General features: G+C 38.9%; 1 protein-coding gene across 3 annotated transcripts; it reads left to right on the forward strand.

The window, feature by feature from the left end:
- The first annotated feature begins 1,392 nt into the window (after positions 1–1,392).
- Positions 1,393–25,245, forward strand: LOC143858690 (bacterial hemolysin-like protein). 3 transcript variants are annotated; one of them, XM_077369405.1, is made up of 9 exons: positions 1,393–1,550; positions 1,638–1,722; positions 3,280–3,359; positions 5,322–5,424; positions 5,546–5,702; positions 11,484–11,612; positions 16,779–16,865; positions 17,828–17,872; positions 24,692–25,245. In XM_077369405.1, the coding sequence occupies exons 1-9, from the start codon at positions 1,448–1,450 to the stop codon at positions 24,827–24,829; spliced, it is 927 nt and encodes a 308-aa protein (XP_077225520.1). In that variant the 5' UTR covers positions 1,393–1,447; the 3' UTR covers positions 24,830–25,245. The 3 variants fall into 3 exon arrangements, with proteins under 3 accessions (XP_077225520.1, XP_077225521.1, XP_077225522.1); XM_077369406.1 differs by having other exon boundaries at positions 3,283–3,359; XM_077369407.1 differs by lacking the exon at positions 11,484–11,612.
- Positions 25,246–25,416: the final 171 nt, after the last annotated feature.

Raw genomic sequence — 25,416 nt, forward strand, 5'->3', positions numbered from 1 at the left:
CTTACCTCCAATGAATTAGGGTTACAACTTGGGCCGGATTGGGTCAGGTTGAGGCTAATCCTAAACTGGAAGACCCAAAACCTCAAACCTAGCCTGATCCAAGCGCGAGTCCCCAGTTAAGGAGGGTCAACCCTGACCCAATCTGACTTTAAATGTCTCAACCCCAACCCAACCATCTAAACCAATTTTCCAAGTCAGGCCGAGTTAGGTCAGGATGGATTGGATTGCGTTTGGGTTTGCACGGGAAAAATACAAAAATACAAAAAAATCATCACCTTATGATTTTGAAATTGGAGTTTTTATTGTGGTTTCTATTTTCTGTGTGATTTGCATGCCAGATTGGGCATGATTTCCATCCTCAAATTTGGCATGACTTGCACGAGACATATGCCATCTTGAGCATGATTTCCACCTCCAGGTTTTGCATGATTCGGGCATCAACTTTGGCATGATTCGGAGCATTAACTTTGGCGTGATTTCGATGTTGCCTATGCATTTTAGGTACTTTTTTATTGTATCTTACACATTCTTTATAAATCCCATAAATTAGGGATGATTAAAATCTTGTAATGTCTATATAGAGTTTTTATAAGATACCCGGCCGTGAAAATTACAAGGGGCCCCTTGATTTTTGATCTGGTCAAACCACCTTTTTTGATCTGGTGCAACCTGCCTTGTAATTTTCATGGTCGGTCAACATCCCTTGATTTTTGATCTGGTCAAACCACCTTTTCTGATCTGGTGCAACCTGCCCTTGTAATTTTTCACGGTCGGCCACCATATAAATTCTCTGTCTATATAAACACCACCTTTATTGGAATACAGGCACATATGGTTCAGCACTCGTCTATTTTTTTCCCATTAGTTTTACAGTTTTTATATGGTGTAAGATTAGTACAGTCGAGTATTTTTTTTTAAAAAGTATTCTCTGCCCACACCATAAGATCGTCTAAACGGTCCATTTGATGGGCCACAACATAAAAAGGTTCAGCCCTAAAAAATCATTTCCATTGGATGATCCCAGCTCTCAGAACTACAAAGGTTTCCATAATATGCAGTTCCTCTGCAGATCGGAGGGCTAGGATCATCGGAAATATATTTTTTCTGGAAACATCAACGTTGCGGCCCATCAAATGGACAGTTTGGATCATCCTATGATGTGGGCCATGCAATACTTTTTTTAAAATACTCGACTATACTAGTCTTAGTGTCTTACAGCAAATATCTTTCTGAAATTGGTATAAAAATTAGTGGCAGAGTTGGATTCAGGCCCGGTCGGGTTGCCCGAGGCCTCAATGCCCAACCCGAAATTAAATTGATTTGGCCAACCCAACTAGATCCGAGATCATGTTGAATCCATGGGAGTGGGCCCAATTTTATAAAATGGGACCGGGTCCATCCATTTTAGGGTCTTCAATTTATAGATGGATGTGGTTTAGTAGAGAAAATGGGGAGAAGAAATATGGCTATGGAACTATTGAGGCTTCCCATGTCCCGCTCCTTCTCATGTTTCTCCTTTTTCTCCAAATCAAATAGAACCAAACTTGCAGGTACTTTTTCTAACTTGGGTCTTCCTTTTCTACTGATTTATCACCTTATACACATACCCATCTTCTCATTTTCTCTGATTTTTTCAGTGACATGGGTCGATACTCATTTACATTCATACCCTCTGAGAACTTTTGCCACTGCAAAATTCGAAAAAATTCAACCAAAGAAGAAGTAAGCTTCCCTTCTTTGGCTATGATGTTTCTCTATTAAATTGAGGTTTGGTTTATAAAAAAATAAGCAGTACAGGATTCTGAAACTGGCTTGATAAATTTTATTAGCTTGAGGATTATTTATCAAAGATACTTCTTCATGATCAAAGGAGAAGGGTCCAATTTGCAGGAAATGCATAGTTCTGCAAACTGGATTGTTCAAGGCATTAGATAGACTATTCATGAGTAGACATACACATTTAAGGGTATAAGAATGACTATACATATGATGTATTAGAAATGCAGAACTTTGTTTATCAAACCATAGTTTTAAAACTCCCCCGCGTCATCGTGGACTCCCCCAAGTCGACTACCTTTACCCTTGTCCTCGTTCCACGTTTTGCACTACGGAGTCAATAAAAACTCCTTTGACTCTCCTGAGTTATGACTGCGTCAATCGAGTACTCAGCCGCATCAACCGAGTACTCGACTGTGTTGTGCCGAGTCGACTAGGATTTTCTTCGACTACGTTTTGACTTGCATCAAACCATGAGCTTGATGATGAGCACTTTGTCTTTCAGTTTGACCAAGTGTTTGGATAACATGATGTTATGAAAAATCTCTCCTCTTTAATGATCTGCGATTTCTATGGCAAAGTAAAACGAAGAGCAAAACACAAGCAACTCACAAAGACACAAAGTTTAACGTGGTTCGGCAAAGCCTACATCCACGGCAGAGGCAATGAGAAAATCCACTATATTGACAGGAGATTACAAGAGATGATCAAAATCTCTCACCAAACCCGCATGAAACCCAGCACACCCTTTTTCCCCCATTTTGAGCTCTCAACCCTCTTCAAAGATAAGAATACGAAAATAAGCCCTAAAACCCCCTTTTATAAGGTGGGCCCAAACTTGCTCTTAACGGGCCGAAATCACTTAAAACGGGCCGGGCCAAGCGGCCTTATCTGGGTCGCACACAATATTTCGGACCCAACCGGGTTTAATTCAAGACACCCAACTTAACAAATGAGATGTGAAGATTTAAGCTAGTAAAGTGGACATTAAACATTGATTGATTCCAGAAATGGATATAAGGTTTGAATGCAGTGAGTCTAATCCTGAGACCCTACGTCTATTTAATAGAATAAACTAGAAATGTATAAATAATAGATATAAATGCCAATAACATGACGAAAAAGAAAGAACTTGGTTCCTCATAGTGTGTACAATAAGGCAATATTATGGCTTTAGGTGTGCTTGAAGCAATGCTGTACACATGTCTTTTTGTTTGAATATCGTGGATTGTATTTAGAAGAGTACATATGTAGAAATTATACTGTAAAAAACATTGATTCAACAGCTTCACTTCTAAGTTTGGTTCTATAATTTATATGGTGACCTTGTTATAAATCTAGCAGTGTTTTCTACAGTGTGTCACACTTCTCTTTTTTTCTTATTTCAGTTTCATCCTTATCTTGATATGCTTACATGAAGATCACTTTGATCAGCGTATCCTTCTTATTTTTAACCCAAAAATTGTCATTTCATATGTTAAGTGTTGCTCTTTTTTTTTTCAGGAGGAGGAGATTGGATGAGATATGTCTCGAAAGGTTTCAGCAATACAGTCGAACTTTCATACAATCATGGATCATACAGGGTCAGTTGCAAGCACTCTTTTCTCTCTATTTCCGAAGATTGGTTGGGAATCATGAAGTGCTAAGTTGCTTGCAGGCTAGGCTGAATAGCCTTTAGCTGACTCAACCAGTCTTTCTTTAATGGAAATCTGAAATTCCTGTTTATCTGTGAGATTAAATTTATGTTTCTTCATGTTTTTGTTAATTTCAGCCTTTTTTGGTAAAAGGTCTTTTAATGTGTTATAAATTTCATCCAAATTTATTCTGGATGAAAAATTAAACATAGATAGGATAGGGCCCAATTTAAACCTTGAGGTCATAGTTTAGATCTCAGCTTACCTACCAAAAAAAGGGCCCAATTCATGTTTTTGGCAAGTTTCTAAGCCACATGTTACATGTTAGACCTTGGTGTGGCCTCTTGGTCATTTTATATGGATGTTTATATTTGCACATATGGGTTAGTTTTCTTTCTTTGTTTATTGTTATTGTGATCATGTGTCTGTTACATTTGTTATGTAAGCATAACAACTAGGATCAGCGATAGAAATAACTTCACATATGAGACATATTTCCATCAGTAGGTCAGTCTGCTTCTTGTATAACATTGCCCACCTGGGCGTTCAAAGTTTCCGGACAATAGTTGCATGATGAAGTGTAATGTTGACTCGGTCAATTAAGCATTTAAGAATAGAGGCATGAATGAGCTAGGTATGGGTGTCTAGGATGGTCCTCGGGACTAACAAGAATGGTTGGGATGTCAAACATCCATCTTGTTTGTACTTTGGATACCCATATTACCATCGAAGATCATCGAAGTTATTGACCATAGAAGATGGGGTTGATAATGTTGTGTTGGAAAGGGACTCATTGAATGTGATTAGATGGCTTAGTGGTCCTCTTAATCCACCGTGGAGATTTAACAGCTTATTTGATGAAATGGTAGATTTGGTGAAATCCTACTCTGTTGCTTTTCAGCATGTGCGCTGTTCCGCCTTTCAGCATGTGCGCCGTTCCGCCAATGCGGTGGCGGTCTTGCTAAAGCGGGAGTCTCCTTGGAGTCTTTCGTGCTTTATGACTCTCTCCCTCCCTGATATCCCTTGTTTTCTTCTAGCTTTTGTTTATTGTAGCATCTCTCTGTGTACGGACCATCTCGGTCTTTTACTTTGTTATAAATAAATCTGGCTACCATTTTCAGAAGAAAAAAATCCCAGAAATAGGGGCGTTGAGGATAAAGAAATTGTTGGAGTTACTATTATCTAAACTACAGAATGTGGTTCATACCACACATGCTAGAAACAATACCTTATGGGGATTGATCCGCTATCACTGTGCGAGTAACCACTATCACAAGCCTACCAAATTACTAGTACTGCATATTGACCCAATGAAAGCAACCTAAGTTTCCCTGAATATGATTAATTTTTTTAGAATGGCAAAGTATGATTAAATTTCCAACCACCTATTAGCGTATATGCTTCTGTTACAGCTAGAGATCAATATGATTGAATTTATCCTCAATCACATGCAATTTTCATCTAAAACCTAGAACTTTTGGTTAAGAATCTGGTAGAGGTCACACTGGATGTATCTGTGCCCATATAACTTGTGTATATTTAATCCACGCAGGCATGACTTTATGCATGTCTATTTGAACTTGAAACATGTATAATTTTATGTAAAGTCCACCTATGATGCCCATGTCTTACGTTTGGTTGAATGACTTGGACTGTGGCATTTAACACGCCATTCTCAGTCTTTCTCACCATTACATAACTATATTCCCCTTATTTTTGCATGAAAATGTGTTTTTTTTTTGGTTCATTTTCTTTTCAGTTTTTTACTTTTAGTTGAATGGTTTGCAGAGTAACAGCCGGCACATATTTCCTCGCCATTACAAAACCATATATTACATGAAAACCTTGTTTTTTACTCTTATCTCTCCTTTTCTTTTCATTTCTATCTGATCCAAAAAGCCTCTTTTTCAGGAAAAGTTTTTGTGGATGGGAAAGTAGTAAACAAGGCTGGAACACCTATATCAGACAAAGCTATTGTAGAGATAATGGCCGAAGTTCCAAAATATGTATGTAGGTGAATACCTCTGGAAACTGCCTATCTAGCCATTTAAAACTTTTAGTTGCATTCTCTAAGCTACCATGGAAAAACTATACAAGGATTTCTTTATTGTCTTATTTTCATGTTTCTAATCCAGAGCAGGACACAAGTTAGAGGCTGCCATTGAACAACTAGGAGTTGACGTTTCTGGAAAAGTGGCGCTTGATTCAGGACTTTCTACTGGAGGATTTACTGATTGTTTGCTTCAATATGGTGCATCATTTGTCTACGGCATTGATGTAGGCTATGGACAGGTATCTTTAAATTTTACTCTTGAAATTTCACTTTGAGAGTTTTTTTTTTTTGAAGGGCTTCATATATTTCAGTTTGAGAGTTGCTCTTAAACTTCTTGAAATACATGAGGGTGGAAGCATTTGGAGATTATAATCTGTCACTTGGTATACACACAGGAAAGGAAAAAGTTAAATGCTCGTGTTAATTATTTTTTCCTAGCACAACAAATAAAAATTTAGTTATCTTCATCCGAATAGAAGCGCCATTGATTCCCTTATGTGTGCTAAAGAAATTATTTACTTTCCAATATCATCCATGCAGCTTTAGGAATGGTGCTTTACTCAGCTTTAGGAATTTCTGAATATTTAGCCGAAATTTTGGCTAAATATTCAGAATTTCAGGAAATTTTTTTTTTTTTTAAATATCCGAAATTTGGGCCTAAATTGCTGAAATTCGGGGCCGACACCGAATCAAGGTACATTCGGTTTCGGTCCTGGCCGAAATCCGAAATTTGGGCGAAATTTCAAACCATGGCTTTACCCATGTTTTAATTTTTCTTATTTCTACTACAAAAGCTTTTTTCCCGAGCAAATGGAATTTTTTATTTAAAAACAGCAAGCCAAAGAGGACTTCAACATTACAAGAAAAAGGGAGCGAAAAGAAGAAAAAAAAGAAGAAGAAGAAAGGAAAGAGTGCAAACTTGCCATTAATAAAAAAGGAAAGACTGCAAACTAGACATATCATGCCAACACATCAATGCTGTGCAAGACACATCAAATTAGCTAAATGATAGTGTTTCCTTTACTATGGATATGGGAGAAGGAACACTATACTGCCAATGCTTGTTTCTTTTGAAGAAAGTTCAAGACACTCTACATATCCATGCTTACATCTGCTTTTTGTAAGTACAGAACTTCATATAAAAGAAAAGGCATAAACCAAAAATCCCTACCGTAACTATATATCTCGTATTTACTAATTCCCATACATTAAATCATCACAAAAGATTTGCTAGTCGATTGCAAAAATTGTAAGCTCCCATGCTTAAATTTTCTAAGCATGAAATTTTAGCAACTGGCTTGGACATTTCTATGTTTGATTGTAATCCTTCTAAAGTAGGAGTTGCATTTTCACAACTTAGTCTCGATAATTTTCTATCTCACTTTGGATTGCCACTTTTTCCTCTACTCTGGGATCCCCTCTCCCTCCCCTACTAGTACAATTCCATTAGGTCCGCCTTTAACCTTAGCAAGTCGAATACTTACATTGTTGCTCATTGTTACTTGTTCTATTAAGTGATTGTTTTGGCTTTTTGAATGACCTATTTGTAATGGTGCGACAATTTAGATGGACTTTAGAGTTTGTGAAGATGTCTATGATCACAAAGGGATGGAATTTTTTCCTCACTATATTCCACGAATACTATTAGTTATGTATCTGTAAACACCGTGTAGGGGTGGAAAGCAAATTGGCCCATAGTGGGTAAGGAAGGTGCTCAACGGAAGTTTGGATTCTTCGTTATCTAAAGTCCAGTCCAATAAAGGGGATTGTGTACAGAAATCATGGCCGCTCCAAGGTGGAGATCTTCATTGATGTCAGCCAAAACAACAAGAAGCTAGCACTAATCAGTTTCTCTTATGGTGTTGTGCCACCAGGTTATGGAAACTTTGACAACTAGTCTACGACACCTAAACAACCGCCAGTCATGATTCCTCTTGTGGTTATGACCACTTTTGTAGCACAAAATCCTCAACCATCTTCTACTACTACAAACATATCAGTCATCGAGGTGGCAGATCCTCAAGAACTGCTCACTCCTTCACTGGAAACAACTCATGCTACCCCACCATCAAGCAGCATTTTGTAGATGTGGTTTGGTTATTCCCATTTGTCTCTGTTTATTGGTGGGGAGGTATATGAAGGAACAAATAAGTGGAATGAAGAATGAAAGCTTGAAGAGAAACGGATTCTTCCAAAGAATGATCTCTCTCTCTCTCTCTCTCTCCCCCCCCCCCCCCCCCCCTCTTTTGATTCTCATTTCAAAAAACTATACTTCCCTACCTAATCTCTGTTTATTTTGGCACATAAAAGTAGGGATCAAAGAGATTGTGGTAGATCTTGTTCACCAAGAAATGATTCGAAATTTGATCTTGGTCTATTTGACATTGTTCCTTTTAATTGTAATCAAAGATCTTTTCTTGTCAATCGTTTGTTTCCCAAACAAATCGAAAAACCTAATGTATTAAACTAATCCTTGGCTACTACGTAACATATAGGCCTTGCATTGCAGAAGGGTGATCTGTTCTGATAAGGAGGGTGAGATTGAGAGCAAACAACCTCGTTTTGTTGTTTTGTTGTTTTGTGTGGCTGGATCTTCCAATGATCGATGATCTGTCTGTAACCATTGTGTATTCGTCGGAGGAAATTTAGTTACATGGAAGAGTAAGAAGCATAATATGATTGCTCAATCTAGTGCAGAAGCTAAATATAAGGCCATGTCTGATGACACTTGTGAAGCTTTATGTATTCATATATTACTCTTTGAGTTGGCCATACCGTCCCCCTTCCAATTAACTTATATGGAAAGTTGGAAACAACCAGGCCTCACTTCACATTGCCAACAACCCTGTTTACCATTAAAGAAACAAGCACATTGAAATCGACTGTCACCTCATTTGTGAGAAGGTGGCTTCCAAAATTATTGCTGCTCATGTGAAAACTGAAGACCAATTGGCGGATCTCCTAACCAAGGTCCTTGGGAAAGCTTGATTATCCAAGTTGGCACGATAGATATCTATGCTCCTGAGAGAAAATATTAGAGTTGAAGGTGCAACTGCGTTCTGTGCACACTTCCTTGTGGTATAACTGTAATTTACCCTTTATCTCTTTTACTGTATTCCCAAGCGTATTGATGCCGCTCGAATCTGTATTTGGGTGCGAACGGCCCTGATGTGTGGGTCCTGCCTCTTGTTGGGTTCTGCTCGGTGGGCGGGGTCAACCTGCGACCTGCATCTACAGACAAAAGGTTAAGGACCACCCAGAGTCGGAACTCCGGAGAACCCTTCGACACTCAAGTTAGACACCAAGAGAAAGGAGAACTGAACGGAGGTAAGACAAAGAGATTGCCAATATTCTCCGCAAGTATGCGCACATGAGGGAGTTGTCTTACCAAGGGGGCGGAATGCCAAAGGTCGGTCCTTTTTTTCGTGAGGGTATCCCCCTTTTTGTAGGCGGGAGTTCCAATATACTAGGCGTGATGTGGCAGTGATGTGGACCTCATATATCGTTGTAGATATCGGCGTGGAAGTGCATGCGTGTACGGTCCTGGATGATGAGGGAGTTGTCTTACCAAGGGGATGGAATGCCAAAGGCCGGTCCTTTTTTTTTTGAGGGTATCCCCCTTTTTGTAGGCGGGAGTTCCAATATACTAGGCGCAATGTGGCAGTGACGTGGACCTCATATATCGCTGTAGATGTCGGCGTGGAAGTGCATGCTTGTACGGTCCTGGAAGATGATACGACAAGATAGGAGATCCAGCAGTGATAGGTTGGCGGCTGGTTGAAACAGGTTCTGGTACAGCGGAGATGGGATTTGGAGCAGATCGTCAGGTCATGGTGGTGATGGGATGTCAGGGAGCTTCCTTGTGGAAGATGCCGAGTAGCTTGGAAGGCTACTTGGGAGAGGAGGCCGGGACAATGCCACTTCGAGCCAGGTTCACCCGCGGGTAGGACCGAGTGGTTCGGTACGGTGGCGGCGCTACATGTAATCATCCGAGGGGCTGTTCAATTTTTACCCCCCATCATGCATACATCTTTTTTATTTTTTTATGTAAAACCCTTCATTATAAACAATATCGTGCGTGGAGTTTATGCACAAATTTCACATCCAAACTCCTTCCTCTCTCCTCCTCGCTCTCTTCCTTGGAACTTCATCTCAGACTTCAGCTACCATGCTAAGGATATGACGAGAAGTACTTTTCATCAGGAGCCGTTGGGATAAAACGGAAATTAAGAGGGTTGTTAAGTTACCTAATGAGAAGCTATTAAATCAAATTTCAACCCTTCTCATCTCAGATAATGAGATGTCCAAATATCAGCCTCTATTGACTATTCTCAGATCATGGGATGTCCTAATTTCAGCCTTGAAGTTGTTTCTTTGTTAACCAGTTAACACAGTCACTCGTCTGGTGTAGTTCAAACTTGATGGGATGGAGGTAATGATGTCGAAATACTATGGTGCAAATCTCAATGAAAAGCTTCTTTTAGATGTTAAGATTTTAGGTGTTGATTTAAACTTGATTAAGCATGTATATCGGTAGCTAACAAAGTTTATTATCATTTTTTTAATGGTAGTTTATTATCATCTAAGGCTTCTTTTTCCTCTTCTACCTTGATAGTGATCATGATATTTATTCTTATGGATCATCACTCATGATCCTGCAAAGTGAAGGCTCCTTTTCAAGGCAAAAGTGGGTATCCGGACATAAGCACCCATTAACCCTCTTCCTTGGAAGGCTCAGTAAATGGCTTATCTGAGATAGAAGGCCTTAGAGAAGACACCAACATCCTCCACCAAAACATGATTTCCTGGACTTATAATCACTTAAAAACAATCACTGTGAAGGTTTCTGAGCTGGAAAAGCCATTGGCACCCATGTCTTGCAGGATGGAAGCTCTGTAGTCTATTACACTCCTTGAAGAAGAAAGTGATCACGGTGAAATTCATTGAAAAAAAGTGACTTCAAGAAAGGTTAAACAAAATGGGTGTGGAAACTGTTAAAGTATAAAAGATAAATAACGCCTTTCTCCAACAACTTAAGCTATTGGAGAAGTTGGTAAGTTAACATGGTATCAGAGCCAAAGGTCTCGAGTTCAAACCTCCCGGATAGCAAAAACCCGATGGTCGGCCCAAAGTGGGACCACATGTGCCACGTGTTTGCCAAGTGGGCCACACGTGCGGGGGAGTGTTAGTATAAAAGATAAATAACGCCTTTCTCCAACAGCTTAAGCTATTGGAGAAGTTGGTAAGTTAACAGAAACAAAATAAATGTTGTGCCCTAATTGAAAGTGTGCATCGGCTCATCAGCCAGAGCCTTAATTAGAGGGCTTTTACTATATCCAAAACAATCTTCTAAAAGGGCTTGTGATATTTATTTATTTAACCATATAAATAAGAGAAAAACAATCAAAGAAAAGGTCATCCCTATATTGGGTTGTCGCGGTCGAAAATACCGGGGATTTCACATAAATTCTTGATTCCATTTCGAACCATAATTCGAATGAGCCGTGATTTGATATTTTATCTTCTTAACCTGGTAAAATATTATATGAAATGGAAGTAATTCATAATCATCCGGTTTGGGGAAATGCACCTGGTGCAGTAGCTAATCGGGTGGCTTTAGAAGCGTGTGTACAAGCTCGTAATGAGGGACGTGATCTTTGTAAGTGAGGTCCTTTGGCATAGTATCCTGTTGGACTTCTTTCTTAAACTCACAGTTTTCTTCCGTTTATCCTACTTTTGAAGAAAACGATATCACTATTGCTAAGAAAATGCCTATCTATTCCAAATAATGCAGAAACATCCAAGCACATATTGCTCATAGTATATCTTTTGACAAGTTTAGTGTTGGTGTAAATTTTATGGTTTACCTGATTCTAGGTTTTAATGATTCAGGTGTTTGCTTTAAACGGTTTATACTTTTTCTTTTCTTATTGTTTTCACCGTGCTTTGTGATTACTGCTAGTTCTTGCAACAGATGCTGACTTCTTTATGAAAATAATATCTGTCGAATACTTCTTTAGGTGGCTGACAAAATTCGTCGGGATGAACGTGTCAGCGTTATAGAACGGACAAATTTAAGATATCTTTCTGGGCTTCCCCAAAAAGTGGATTTGGTGACTCTGGATCTTTCTTTCATTTCTATACTTCTGGTATGCTTTCATATATGAGCCATATCGGTATGCTATTATATTTTCCAGTATATTTTCTTTTAATGTTTGAAGCTATTAGAAGTATGTATATGTGCCTAAGCGTAGTTTAGTCTCTGTACTCTTTCTCTCTTTATATAAATACATAAGTGGGGGGGGAGTTCTCTCCAACTCACTCTTTCCTTCTCTCATTCTCATCTCTTCTTTCCTCTTTCAACATGGTATCAGAGCCCTAGGGTTGTGGTGCCTAGGGACCAACATTGGAGAACAACTCATCTCCTATTCTTCTTCTTCCATAGTCTTCCCTTCCTCCACCACCACGCCCAAAACCCTAGCTCCACGCCCTCACTGCCTCCACACCCCAAAACCCTAGCTCTTCTCAACTCATCTCAATTGTCCCCACGTCCCCAACCCAAACCCGACAAACCAAAACCCTAGCTGACACCCATCCCGACACCGCATCACCTTTAAACCTCGCCGGAATGCCATTCTCACCCATCCCGACAACCCATCCCTCTCTGGAATCCTATCTTTCATGAGCGAACCAAGCACATAGAGGTGGACTGCAATTTCATACGCCAGACAATCCAGAAGATTGAGATATATACTACTTTCACTTGTTCGGCGGATCAGCTAGCTGATGTTATTACTAAGTCTTTGAGTAAAGCTAAACTAAATGATATTTGTAAGTTGTAACAAGCTAGGAGCTTGCAGGGGAGTGTTAAAAGTATGTATATGTTCCTAAGGGTTGTTTAGTCTTTGTACTCTCTCTTTTTATATAAATACATAAGTGAGGGGAAGTTCTCTCCAACTCACTCTTTCCTTCTCTCATTCTCATCTCTTCTTTCCTCTCTCAACAGAAGCAATTAAATTGCCCTTCTCCTAATGACACATTTGATCGATGGATGAACTAGAAATGTTGAACTTGACCATGTTTTGTTATTTTGAAATGATGTGGGTGGATTCTCATAATTTCTCATACTTGCTATCACTCTTTCCCGTGCCCTTTTTGAGCTCATTCTCGATGTTTTCTGAATCATGTTGACTATTAGCATTACTGTTTATGTTAGATAACTATAAAGATAAACAGAAAGAGACAATCATGAATTCCAAAATGTAGACATAGTTGTCTTTGATATGATGAATACAGAAATTAAAATCCCAAGGAAAGAAAAGAAAGCGTACAGAAATATCACTTTTGAGGTTATGTAAAAAGCTTCACAGTTGTTTTTTCATTTTGTTGAAATTGAAGGTGCTTTTATTTTCAAGATGCAGGTAGGTTGTGTAAATTACTACTCTCCGATTTCGTAGTGGTCTCTTTTGACATGAACATGGCTCGATCAAATTTGATCCTTTTTATTGTTGAAAATGTTGGAATGAGAGAAAAAGAGCAAACACCAAATATATGCATATCTTTTATTTCATCCGTAAGATTGGTGACTCTCCACGGGCCATTGCTAATCCCTTTAGCCCATAAGACAGTGTTAAAGGATTCGCTTTCTGCTTCCAATCTACCTTCCATGTGTCTTGGTGAAAATGATCAATCCTTTGTGAAGGTCACAGTCCTCGGCTTCTATTGAATGTATGATGCTGATAGGGCCCACAAAAGAGTAGATAATGTCTCCGGAACAATTCCTAAATACGCCTCCAATGCCTGCCTTTCCAGGGTTACCAAGGGGATGCTACCTTTCAAGACTGTGTTCTAGCTCCTAATGACGATGTCTGTCGTGTATCTTGAAAAGAATGATGTTAGAAGAGCCCAAGAGACAACTGTTGATCTGATTTGCCAAACCATCATATCATGAGTGGATTGTGTACCTTCAAAGATGTTTGATTCCTCTTCTTCCAAAAAATCTAGAAAATAGCAAACGACATGAGGTGCCAAAGTGTTATACCAAAAGAGTCAAAACCGGTATTCTCCAATTCCACGGTATCTCTTTGATCGAATTCGGAAAAGCCCAATTAACTCCTAGCCAACTAAGAACCTAGTTCCATATGAGAGAAGCGAATATGCATTGAATGAAAATATGAGTAGTGAATTCCTCATCCGAATCGCAAAGTTAACACTTGTTTGCCAAAAATATGTCGATCTTTTTGCCTATCCTGCGTGTTGACGCTGTTAAGAATCGTCATTTATCAAAAACTTGAACTCTTGGAGGTATGTGGGGTTTCCGAATATTCTACCAAGTAAAGGAAGATGCTAATGGATTGCCCAAAAATCTAAATAGCGATTTTATTGAGAATACGCCATTAGATTCTGGGGCACATAACTTGTGATTAGGTTGATCCATAAGGATATAGATCTCCTCCAATCTGTACAACAGGTTCGAATAGTAAATAATCTCATGGTCTGTAAGGTTGCTGGACAACTCTACCCCATCACCATCCTTTCCCCAACCCTTTGAAAACACTCGAATACCATAACATTTTTTCCTGACAATCCTAAAAAGGCAAGGGAAATTATAGAACAACAGGATAATTCCTAACCGCCTATCACTCCAGAAACCCATGCTCTTCCCATCCCTTACCCTAAATCTAATTCACTGAAAAAAAATGTCAAAAAGAGGATAAATGGACCTCCATGCCCCCGAGCCTTGACCTCTGCCTAGTCCACCTGCCCTTTGCTTCTCCGTACTTTTGATGACCTTTCTCCAATGAACGTTCTTTCCATACCAAAGTGTCGAAGCCATTTTCTCAAGAGAGCCTTATTCCTTCTGATTAAATTTCCAATTCCCATACCTCCTTCTTTCTTAGTTAAACACACTTGTGTCCATCTCTCCAAATGTTTTAATATTTCTTCGTTCTCCTTTTCTTCCCAAAGGAATCCCTTTTGCTCTGTTTGGTTGCTGTGTTTTTTTTGTTCCCAGGATTTATGTGGGTAAAGGTTTAGTGGTCACATCAGCTTTTTCTTGCTGACATCAGCAAAATCTTGTCTTGAAAAGGGTGTTCTCTCTTTCTCTCTCTACCCTCTCTCTCCACTCATCATAATATCTTTCTCTAATTAATGCTTGTCCCCTCTTTTGTCTCCTACCTTTACCCACATAAATCCCAGGAAAAAAAAAAACCCGGCATCCAAACAGAGCATTTGGATTTTTTTCAGCTTCTTTGTGACCGCTAGGGGGATCTTGAGCGTCATAGAAAGTCCAGGTTGATGGAGTTTGGCAAACATAAGCGGGGAGTTTCTAAACTTGGTGAGGGTTTGAATATTTCTTTCCATCAAAATTCATGGGAAGCAAATGAGGTTGCATAAAGACTTGATAAAGGAGTGTCTCGGTCATCTCTGTGTGGGGACTATTTTACCGCTGAATAGCATTTAGGTTCCCTCCAATCAAGTTGTTACGTATCAAAATGCATTGACACACACATGTGTGGTCGTGCATCAGTGTTTAAAAATGCGGTTATGACACGGAACGCGGCCAAAGAAAATCCTTGTCGACTCGACACGGACGAGGCCAATAATGCGGCTGACGCGGCAAAGTCATATGAGTTGTAAACTTTTTAAAAAAAATAAATAAATAAAATAAATATAAAAAATATAGAAATGAGATAAAAAGTAATAAGTATTAAAAGAACAATAACCTCAGATTCATTAAATGAATAAGACAAAATATGCTACCAGGTGGCTGGTCTCTATTGCAAAAGTGTCCCACTAAATAACTTTTTGCAAAATTACCTAGCAGATTAGTAATAGATTCAGAAAAATGATATATTATGCCTCCTTTTTACTGGAGACAGCCCCCTCTAGTGCAAAAGAGTAGTCATAAATAAACTACAAGGGGTTGTCCCAAGTTAAAAAAATGCGACAAGTATATCACTTGCCAAAGATTTAAATGAACGTTAAAGAGGCATGATGAAACAGCTGTGGCGTACTTCCCAAAGACGCTTCCACAGATTTCATAAAAAAAAATGAAATAAAAGGTCAAATATGACACTTCTCTTCTTTGTTGATTAGTGAAAGCACATGTAGCCATGACAGCTCAGCCTGCCTTAATAGCTATCCAGCAGTAGCGTGTGCCAGCACATAATGAAAATAAGGCATGAGATACCCCCCCCCCCCCCCTCTTTTTGTTTACTTGGGACATCCCCATTTAATATATTTATAGCTATTCAGGCTATCCCAAATTCCCAAGTAAAAAATGGCTGAATATATGATTTCCCTTTAAAAATTCAATTCTCGCCTATATTTTTTCAACTTTTGAGTCCCACACAGGACATGATAGTATGGCATGATCCAACGGCTCATATCTCTTGCATCTTTAAGCACTAGGAAAGAGAAAAAGTGAAACAGTCTTTTCTTCTTTGAAACCTCTTTTCAATGTGAAAACAACCAACGAAACCAGGCGGTGAAAACAAATTTTTGCTAAGCGACGGTGAAAGGCGTTTGTGCGAGAAATCAAGTAGGGCTTTCCTCCAGATGAATGTGAATCAACTCCCTACCAAAATGTATAGGTAAGATTTTATAGTTGCCCTTGTTTTTTCTTTTTTTTTTCTGAATCAACTCTGCACATGAAATCTTGTTTTTTTTCTTTTTCCTGAATCATTCTCGTTCGACATGACTCAGACTCGGCCGAGTCTGTGACTCCTTGATGCGGCCACCACCATTCCGAGTCGACTCGGCCGAGTTCCGACCCGAGTCAACGAGTTTTTAAACACTGGCGTGCATGCATGCTGTGTGACTACCCTTTTTCTCTTATAATTTTCTATTTATTTCATTTTTCTTGATTTTTCTCTTCTTTTCTAGTTATTTTCATTCACTTGACTCACCAACTTTTTTAGTTGAACATGGAATTCCAAATACCAATATTTGTCAAAGTCTATTTCAATCTTCAAAACATATGGTGAATCTATGTTGGTTACACTCGTCAAACCTCAATTTGAGGCTCACAGATCTCAGCTTAGTGAATTCAGTATGACACTCATGGCATCGTTGTTTTATTCTGGAGTTTTTGTTAGCAACAATACCCGTTACTTTTAATGAGACCTCAATCATAGCATTAGTATATTTGGTCAGTTTAAAGAAAGAGCAATATGTTGTACTTTTAAGTATAAAAGTTCAATGAATTTCTAGAACCACTATAGAGAGAGTTTTGATTTGTGTGTTTGCAGCCTATAGGCATGCCTTATTTAATTTTCCTTCTTATCTTTTTTTTTTTTTTTTTATAAATGTAGGTAATGCCTGCTGTAGTCAACGTCATGCAAAATGAATCTACGTTGGTTACACTGGTCAAACCTCAATTTGAGGCTCGCAGATCTCAGGTTAGTAATTTTAGTATGACGCTCATGGTGTCTATTTTATTCTGGTGTATTTTGTTAGCAAAAATACTGTCACTGTTAATAAGCCCCCATTCATAGCATTCATATCTTTGGTCAGTTTAAAAAGGGGTGATCTCAAAGCCTGTGAAAGTAATTTCGTTAGTGTTGTATCTTTATTATCCACCAGAAAGAAAGAAAATATCTTTATTGTTATTTGTAGTCTCTCAGTTTGGTTTTTATCTTTAATATTATTTGTAGTCTCTGAGTTTGATTTTTCAGAAACTCTCTGAATAGAAGTCAGCTCTTTGTCACCATAAGATTGTTAAATTTTTTTTAGGGATTTGCTAGGTAATTTAGTGAAAAGCCACTTCGCGGCCCATTTTTTCAGGAGAGAACAGTTTGACTTCTTTAATACGTCTAAGGGAGCTGTTCTCTCCTCAAAAAATGGGCCGCGAAACGGCTTTTTGCGAAATTGCCTAACAAATCCCATGTTTTAATTATTAGGAACTCTAACCTGGTTTATGTGACATGTATGTGTTCTAGACCATTCATTGAGTGGGCCTCATCGTGGGATGTGCCATAACCCAAAAATGGAATTCCTCCAGTTGGATTGATAGAATTGTTAGATCAATGAAAGTTTTTGGCCATGCTCCACTCCATATATAATGGGGTTAAGTTTGTAGCTCAATTGGATGAGTTTTGTGCTTCAACCTTGGACTTGCATGTTTACCGCTGCTTTCCAACCTGGAATCACAAAGAATAAAATAAAGAAATCCATCCATCATGACACCCAGTCGATGAACATATCACGCATTGGTGTGCAGTGGCACACATATACCATATTGAGTATCAGATACCAAAAATGAAAAAGAAAAATAATGGGACACTCAAACCTGCACCCGTGCATGCACAAGAATATACACATCAAGCTGATTACTGAATTCAATATTTTGATGTTTTCCCAGGTCGGAGGAGGAGGAATTGTTAGAGATCCTGCCGTCCATCAAGAAGTATGTATCCATTCTCTTTTATGATTGGTACAGTGAAACTGAACCAATAAAAGCTTCTAGAGCTGTATTTCAGTTTCCAAGTTTGTTTGGTTGAGTCAATAAAAGCTTATCAGAAGACTGCACAACAATGACTATATATATATATATATATATATATGGGGGCGCGAGCTAGAGCTCAGAAACCACTACTCCCATGGTTGAGTCATCCAACCCATTTAGTTTATAGGTTATGCTTAGGGTTATGGTTATGGTTATGATTAGGGTTATGGGTTATGATTATGGTCCTATAGATCGAATGGTTAGGATTATGGTATGGAGCTGGTTTGTTAGGAACACCCTATCTATGTGAGGTAGTATAGAATGAACGGGTTAATATATATATATATATATATATATATATATATATATATATATATATATATATATATATGATACTGCCCATTTTCACCCCCACAAATGGACACCCTATGATGATCAAATGAAGCTGATTTTTGGTACACACCCCAACAATGTGGCCCCACCCTTGTTTCTTGTACTCGAGCGCAGGAACCCTTTAATCTCTCTCTCTCTCTCTCTCTCTCTCTCTCTCTCTATATATATATATATATATATATATATATATATATGTGTGTGTGTGGGGGGGGGGGGGGGGGGGGGTTGTTGTTGTTTGCAAAAGAAGTCCTTTCCTTTGTTTTATTTGCAAAAAGAGTCTTCTTGTTTGAAAATTTGCAAATAGAGTCGTAACGTTTGAGTGAATTTTGCAAATCAGGTCATGTCATTGGTTTGTGACCAAAATGCCCGTGGTAGATTTCTTTTCTAATAAAAAGACCAAAATGTCCTAGTATTTAAAAAGACAAACTATCTTATAAAAAGACCAAAATTCCTTCTATATACACTAGCATTCTTAGAGTTTTTATATGGTGCCCGACCATATAAACTCTTAGAATTTTTGTCTTAGAGCTTTTCTTAGAGTTTTTATCGGGTGGAGATCGTGGGACCTACCCAATCATAGCATTCTTGGCCTATGGTATGCATAGGTGTAAAAAAAATGAGCCCACCCTATCATGGGTTTGAGTTGACTTGGTGTGGCCTGTCCTATCAAAACATATCCGTGAGCATCATGGGTATTTTGGTCTTTTTAAAAGATAAATTTCATCGTTGAAAGGATATTTTGGGCTTGTTAAGAGTAAAAAAATCTACCATGGGTATTTTGGTCATAAATTGATGGCATGACTTGATCTGCAAAATCCACCCAAAAGTGATGACTCTATTTGCAAATTGTGGAACTAGAAGACTCTTTTTGCAAATAAAGCAAAGTAGAAGACTTCATTTGCAAAAACCCCATATATATATATATATATATATATATATATATATATATATATATAGAGAGAGAGAGAGAGAGAGAGAGAGAGAGAGAGAGGGTGGTCTCTTAGTTATTGAGCGTAGGGCTATACCATGTTTTTTTCCTAAAATGATCAAAGTACTCATGAGTGGTTTTTGAGGTTGCAATATAAGAGATTTTGTTGGGTTAGGATCATAGCAGATTTAGGATAACAGGAACCACAACTAGTTGAGTTACAGAACCGAGAGACTCGTAGAAGTTATTTTGACATATACTATGCAAGGGAGAGAGATAAAGGGATGCCAATCCCAAAAGATTCGGGAGGTGGTGTTGCCGGTGGAATCGAGAGATTGGTTTTGCGAGGTATGCGCCTACCGGAACTTCAAATGGAGGTGGTGTTGCCGGTGGGAAAAACAACACAATCGGGGGACCATACCTGGAATTATTCCCTTAAAATCCTGGAAGTGGGTAGAAAAATGAATTGAAAAGGGGGATTTAAATGGGATAGTAGATTATTGGTGTTGCCTCTCCTGTAAATATCTTAATTTTAGCTGGAGAGCCAGATGTTGGAGATGTCGTATGGAATTTAAGGATAAGTCCCAGCCTTCAGGACCCAGCTGTCTGAATCTTGAAACGGACATTAAGATAGATGGTGGCTGGCCAAATTCGGGGTCGATCTCCATGCTCCCTAGGGGAGACACTCCGGCCCTTTCTATATCAGGCAAGGAGGTAGAGGCAAGATTATCTTCGCTTAAAAGTTTCTTAATAGGGAAAATGAAAGACAAGTGTGGGGCTCTTCATGATCTATGGTTATGGGCTAAGAGAGACTGGAACCTTCCCTTCCTATCATGCCCATGTTTTCTGTCAAAAGATGAAGTCTTTATTCATATTTGAATCGGAAGAAGAAGCTGTAGAGATTCTGGACAAAGTAGTAAGGTGTGGGGTGATCAACTTCACTCCCTCCTCACATGGAATAAAGATTTCTGTCCGGGGATGGAGGAATTTTGGGTCAATTTTTATGCCATTCCTCTTCATATATGGGCCACTTCAACAGTTCAAGCTCTAGGTAATCTTCTTGGTCGTGTACTTGAAGTAAAAATGGAAGGGAACCACAACCAATGTATGACCTTTGTATCTGCTAAAATTCTTGCTCCATGGTGGATGTTTCTGCCACCATCTATTCAAATCCAGATCTCCGGTTAGAACTACACAATTGGCCTTGAATCTCTAAGCAGTATGGGTTTAGCGCCTTTGAGTAGGTTCCCACCGGATTGTGGCCCCCTTAGACCATGGTTCTCAGCCCCTGGAAAACTTGGTGTCGGTGTCGTCGCCTGCTTCTTTACCGAAAGTTCCTGGCCGGGAGCCATCGGACCCTCGGGACCTGCCCCATCGTTTTCAAATTTCAAATCTCCCTCCATGCCTGGCCCCTCTAACATTCCTACTAAGGTGGAAAGGGTCAAAATTGAAGGGTTCATTGCTAAAGAGGCAATCAGGATATGTCAGCCATTTTCGTTCTTGGTCAAGGAAATGATGTTTTACAGAGATAAGGAAGTACTTACGTACTGCTACAAAGGGGACTACCAGAATTTGTCCGGAAAATGGTAAATCTGCTTTTGATTCCACGAGGAAAATCTAGCAAAAAGAGGTTGTAGCAGAATTTTGTAAGGGGCCACTTTCAAAAACAAAGGAAAAGGTAAGGCAAAGGCAAGTGGATTGGTAAGCCCACCCTTTATCGTAATGCCCTCATCTCTTACTGATGAAGGATCATTAGATCTGACACGTTAGGCCCTAATATCGGTTACAATTGGCTATTGGGTTACAGTGGGTGGGGTACGGAGGGTTAAATACTTGTTTTGACGAGAACACTTAGTATAGATACAGTTACTTGTGCATTCATTCTTAGTAGAGTCAGTAAGGAAATAGGGATACTCATGGATGGCGTGTGGCTTTTTGGTTATAGCTATAAGAACTCCAAAAGATTTTGCCAGGTATGATACCTGGAAAAAGTCAGCAAGATCAGGAAAGAAATCATATTTTTCTTGGACTCTGGGATAGGCGGTGCTCGCTCTGCCTTTTATGGGTACGACGAGGCGGTTATCCAACCGTAGGCTTGCCTATGAAAAAACACCCAAATCTTTCAAAAGATTGAAAGGAGATATCTGGTGTCAGATTTGTTCTCAAGGGAGGAGTGAGAAAGGAAAGGAAAGTATGCATTATTTTTTGGGATTCTGTTTTAGGCGGCGTTTCCTCTGCCTCTTAATGATAGTATCGTGGCGATTCTAATCTTGTATTCAAAGATTGTTTGGTACTCTAAGGCGGTACTCCTCAAGAAATGGATGATGAAGAGCCCCAAGAATCAACTTCTTGCCCGGGGAATCGATGGCGGAACCTCTTTATAGAAATCATGGTGTTGCACTCTATTGTTGACAAGATTGGAGGAATGGCTTATGATGACGAATCGGCAATAGCCAATGCTTTCCTTAACTGTGTGGGTCGCCGGCCTGAGGATGGAAGACATCGAAGCAATGTATGACATGTTTGCAGAGATTTGGCCTTAGCAATTGTAGAAGACGAAATAGAATCTCGATCTTCCCCTAGTTTTTTGGAAAGGTCTGTGGGAGAATCTGAACAGGTTTTCCCATCCTCTTATATTCAAGGCTTTTTGGATGGGCTTGAGAAGAGTCCGCACTAACTTGTGGGGTATTTAGGAATAGATGGATTTTCTTTCTTTTTACGGGTCTAGAACCTTGCTCCTGGCCACCCTAATTGGTTCTATGTAATGCAAATAGGGACCCCTAGTATGTATTCTCCATAGTATCAATGAAACTGTGATTTTTCAAAAAAAAAATAAAAAAAATATATATATATATATATATATATATATATAAAGAGAGAGAGAGAGAGAGAGAGAGAGAGAGAGAGAGAGAAGGGTCCCTGCGCTCAAGCGCAGCTTATCTGTGCTCGAGTGCTGGAAACAGGGGTGGGGCCACATTGGGGGGTGATCCTAAGCATTCATTTGACAAGCCCCATCATGGATGGAGGGGTGTACCAAAAATCAGCTCCATTGGACTATCTTAGGGTGTCCATTTGTGGGGGAGAAAATGGACAGATACTGTTTGTCCACAAATCTGCCCATTTTCACCCCACAAATGGACACCCTATGGTGATCCTATGGAGCTGATTTTTGGTGGACACCCTATCCATGAAAGGGCCCATCAAATGAATGCTTTGGATCCCCCCCCCCCCCCCCACACACAATGTGGCCCACCCCTGTTTCTGTACTCTAAGCGCAGAAACCCTTACATATATATATATATATATATATATATATATATATATATATATATATAGAGAGAGAGAGAGAGAGAGAGAGAACGGTTCTACACATGTGTAGATAAGTTATCTACACACTAGCTTAAAATAGAGTGGGGGGCACATTATTTGGGTGATCCAAACCATTCATTTTTAAGGCCCTCACATAGATAGGGTGTCCACAAAAAATCAGATTCATAGGATCATCCTAACCATTCAAACTGTGGAGGCAAAAAATGGACTAATTTGTGAAGGTTTAAAGACATCCATTTTACCTCCACAAATCGTAGGGTTGGGATGATCCTATGGATCTGATTTTTTGTAGACACCCTATCTATGTGAGGGCCTTTAAAATGGATGGCTTGGATCACCCAAACAATGTGGGCCCCCACTGTATTTTAAGCTAGTGTGTAGAGACTCTCTACACATATGTGTAGGAACCGTTTTCTCATAATATATATATATATATATATATATATATGATGTGATCCAACCGTTGGATCATCTTTTATTCAGTTGATGGACCATTAGATTATTATTTTAGTGTTATTGGACTCATTTACTATTTTTTTTGGTTTCTCCTAGATGTGAGAGGATGTCCACATCACTAGGGCCCACTCACATGCACACATACACTAGCATCACTTACCCCTATCCTTTTATTTCATTGGTTGAGACCCTTTTACCCTTAAAAGGCTTATTTTCATAAGTAGTAGGAGAGGGGTAGAATGGACTTAGGCTCACTTAAGTTCTTTTATGCACATGGGGAAAATAGGGAGGGATTTGGGTCCACCAACACATATCTCACGTATATGAGAGAGGCTTGGAGGAGAAAACCCTAGTTTTTTTTGGAGTTTTGAAAATAGAGTGCAAGGACCCCAAGAGAGCCGACGGCTACTCCTTCTCTTCTTCTTCTTCTTCTTCACATGCCATGGGCATTTTCTCCCCTCAAAACTCACATCCAAGGTGAGTTTTCTCCCTCTTTCTTCCTCCCTTCTCATCTCTCTCATCTATAATCTTGTCTTCTCATCTCATTTTCTTCAAACATCTCCTTTTACCCTAATATTCCATCTCTTTTCACCATTCCCTTGCACATTCCTAAGGTTTTCTTGAAGGTTACTGCTGTCCACGCATAGATCCATGCTTACCAACCACTCCCCCATCATCTTGGACCGTTATGTGAGTATTTCCTTTGATGAATCACTGCTGCGTTTTCCGGTAAGCTTTCGGAAGCCCTGAAATCCATTTGCATTCCCTCCTTGACCCATATTTTGCACTAGATTTGAGCCATAATCATTTCCTTGTTGTTTTAGGGTGCTTGAGCCTTGATTGATGTTTGTGGGCCCTAGTTTTAGTTTATTTATTTTCCGGACAGCACACTGTTTTTTTTGAATAAATTCAGATTTAGCCCTTTTGTGCTCTCTTCAATGCATTGGAATGTTTCTATTCAAAGGCTGCTTAATTTAGAATAAGGTTGCACTGATCTTGTTTTCTCTCAAAATCTAACCATACGTGGGTTTTCCGGTTTTCCGGGTTGTTTAAAATCATTATGTTTGTGTTGCATTTATTTGGGTATGTTATGCATGTCACTTTGCAGGTTTAATCCCCACAAGCTCCATTAGATCTTGGGTAGTTTGTTGTAAGCCCTCCCAGGTTTGCACCAATATATATATATATATATATATATATATATATATATATATATATATATATATATATTAAAGAAGGTTATTCAACAAAAGGAGAAACCAATACAGAAAAGAGTTACATGAGAGGCAGACATAGCCACTCAACAAATCCAATGACTTCATAATGTGATGGAAGTCCTACACTGTTATATCTGTTTAAAACAATTTCCTCTGGGATTGCTGATTAGTCAGTGATTAATAAATAATTAAAGGATCAATATCAGTTAGCATTCTCATGTCTAGAGATTTATATGTTCAAAATTTTTTGGATTGTTTGAAATTCTGGAAGTAATCAAATGAATTTTTCTGTGGATATACGCGGATTTGAATATGCTAGAACTGATATGATCATACAATCATACTAACAAATTTACAAAAATCAATGTACCTATGTGATAGCAAATTGAAAAAAAAATAAAAATAAATTATATGCACATAGATGGCATAGTTTATCGATTGGATTATACTGTGCAGGTTCTAGAGAGGATCATTAAAGGCGTGGAAGATTTTGGGTTCTCCAGCCAAGGGTGGATAGAGTCTCCTCTAAAGGGAGCAGAGGGAAACACAGAATTTCTGGTTTGTTTTCGTAGAACACTCGAGAAGACCACATGATATTTCATTTCTTTTTTACAAATAAACAGCATTATTACAACGCGAGAGGGTTACAAGGCTCCAAATTTGACGCCTAAGATGGTCAGGTGCATTATCACCCAAAGAATCATCAAGAGAATCTATCTTTATATGAGAGCATGATTTCATTATTATCTCCCATAGTATTTTTATTTTCATAAAAAAAGAAAACCAATATCTGTTGGAGTGGGAGACTGATAGCTGATGTCATATGAATATGTTTAAGCAAGCAGGGAGATTTTTTGGACATTTCCATGAAGCTTTTTGTAAGAATATCATTAAGATGAAACTGGAGGAATGGATGACTCTTTTCTCCCATTGTAGATTTTTGGATATGAAGAAAATGGCATGTTACTCTGCCTACATCCTACAATGGAAAGACTGTTGTGGTTGACATATTTAACTGGCTCAAGTTTGTTTAGTTAGCTCTAGAATGGTTGAGTACTTTCATTTTTTCTCTTGAATCTCATGCAATGATGCAGATCTTTGCTATTCTTAAACCGTTGCCTGTTTGTCTGCTCGGGCACACAATTATAATATGGGTTTAAGGGCCCATGCGTTTGGGCTTC

Source organism: Tasmannia lanceolata, unplaced genomic scaffold, assembly GCF_043159265.1.
Source record: "Tasmannia lanceolata isolate RefF3 unplaced genomic scaffold, GAP_Taslan_0.1 ptg000026l, whole genome shotgun sequence".
NCBI lineage: Eukaryota > Viridiplantae > Streptophyta > Magnoliopsida > Canellales > Winteraceae > Tasmannia > Tasmannia lanceolata.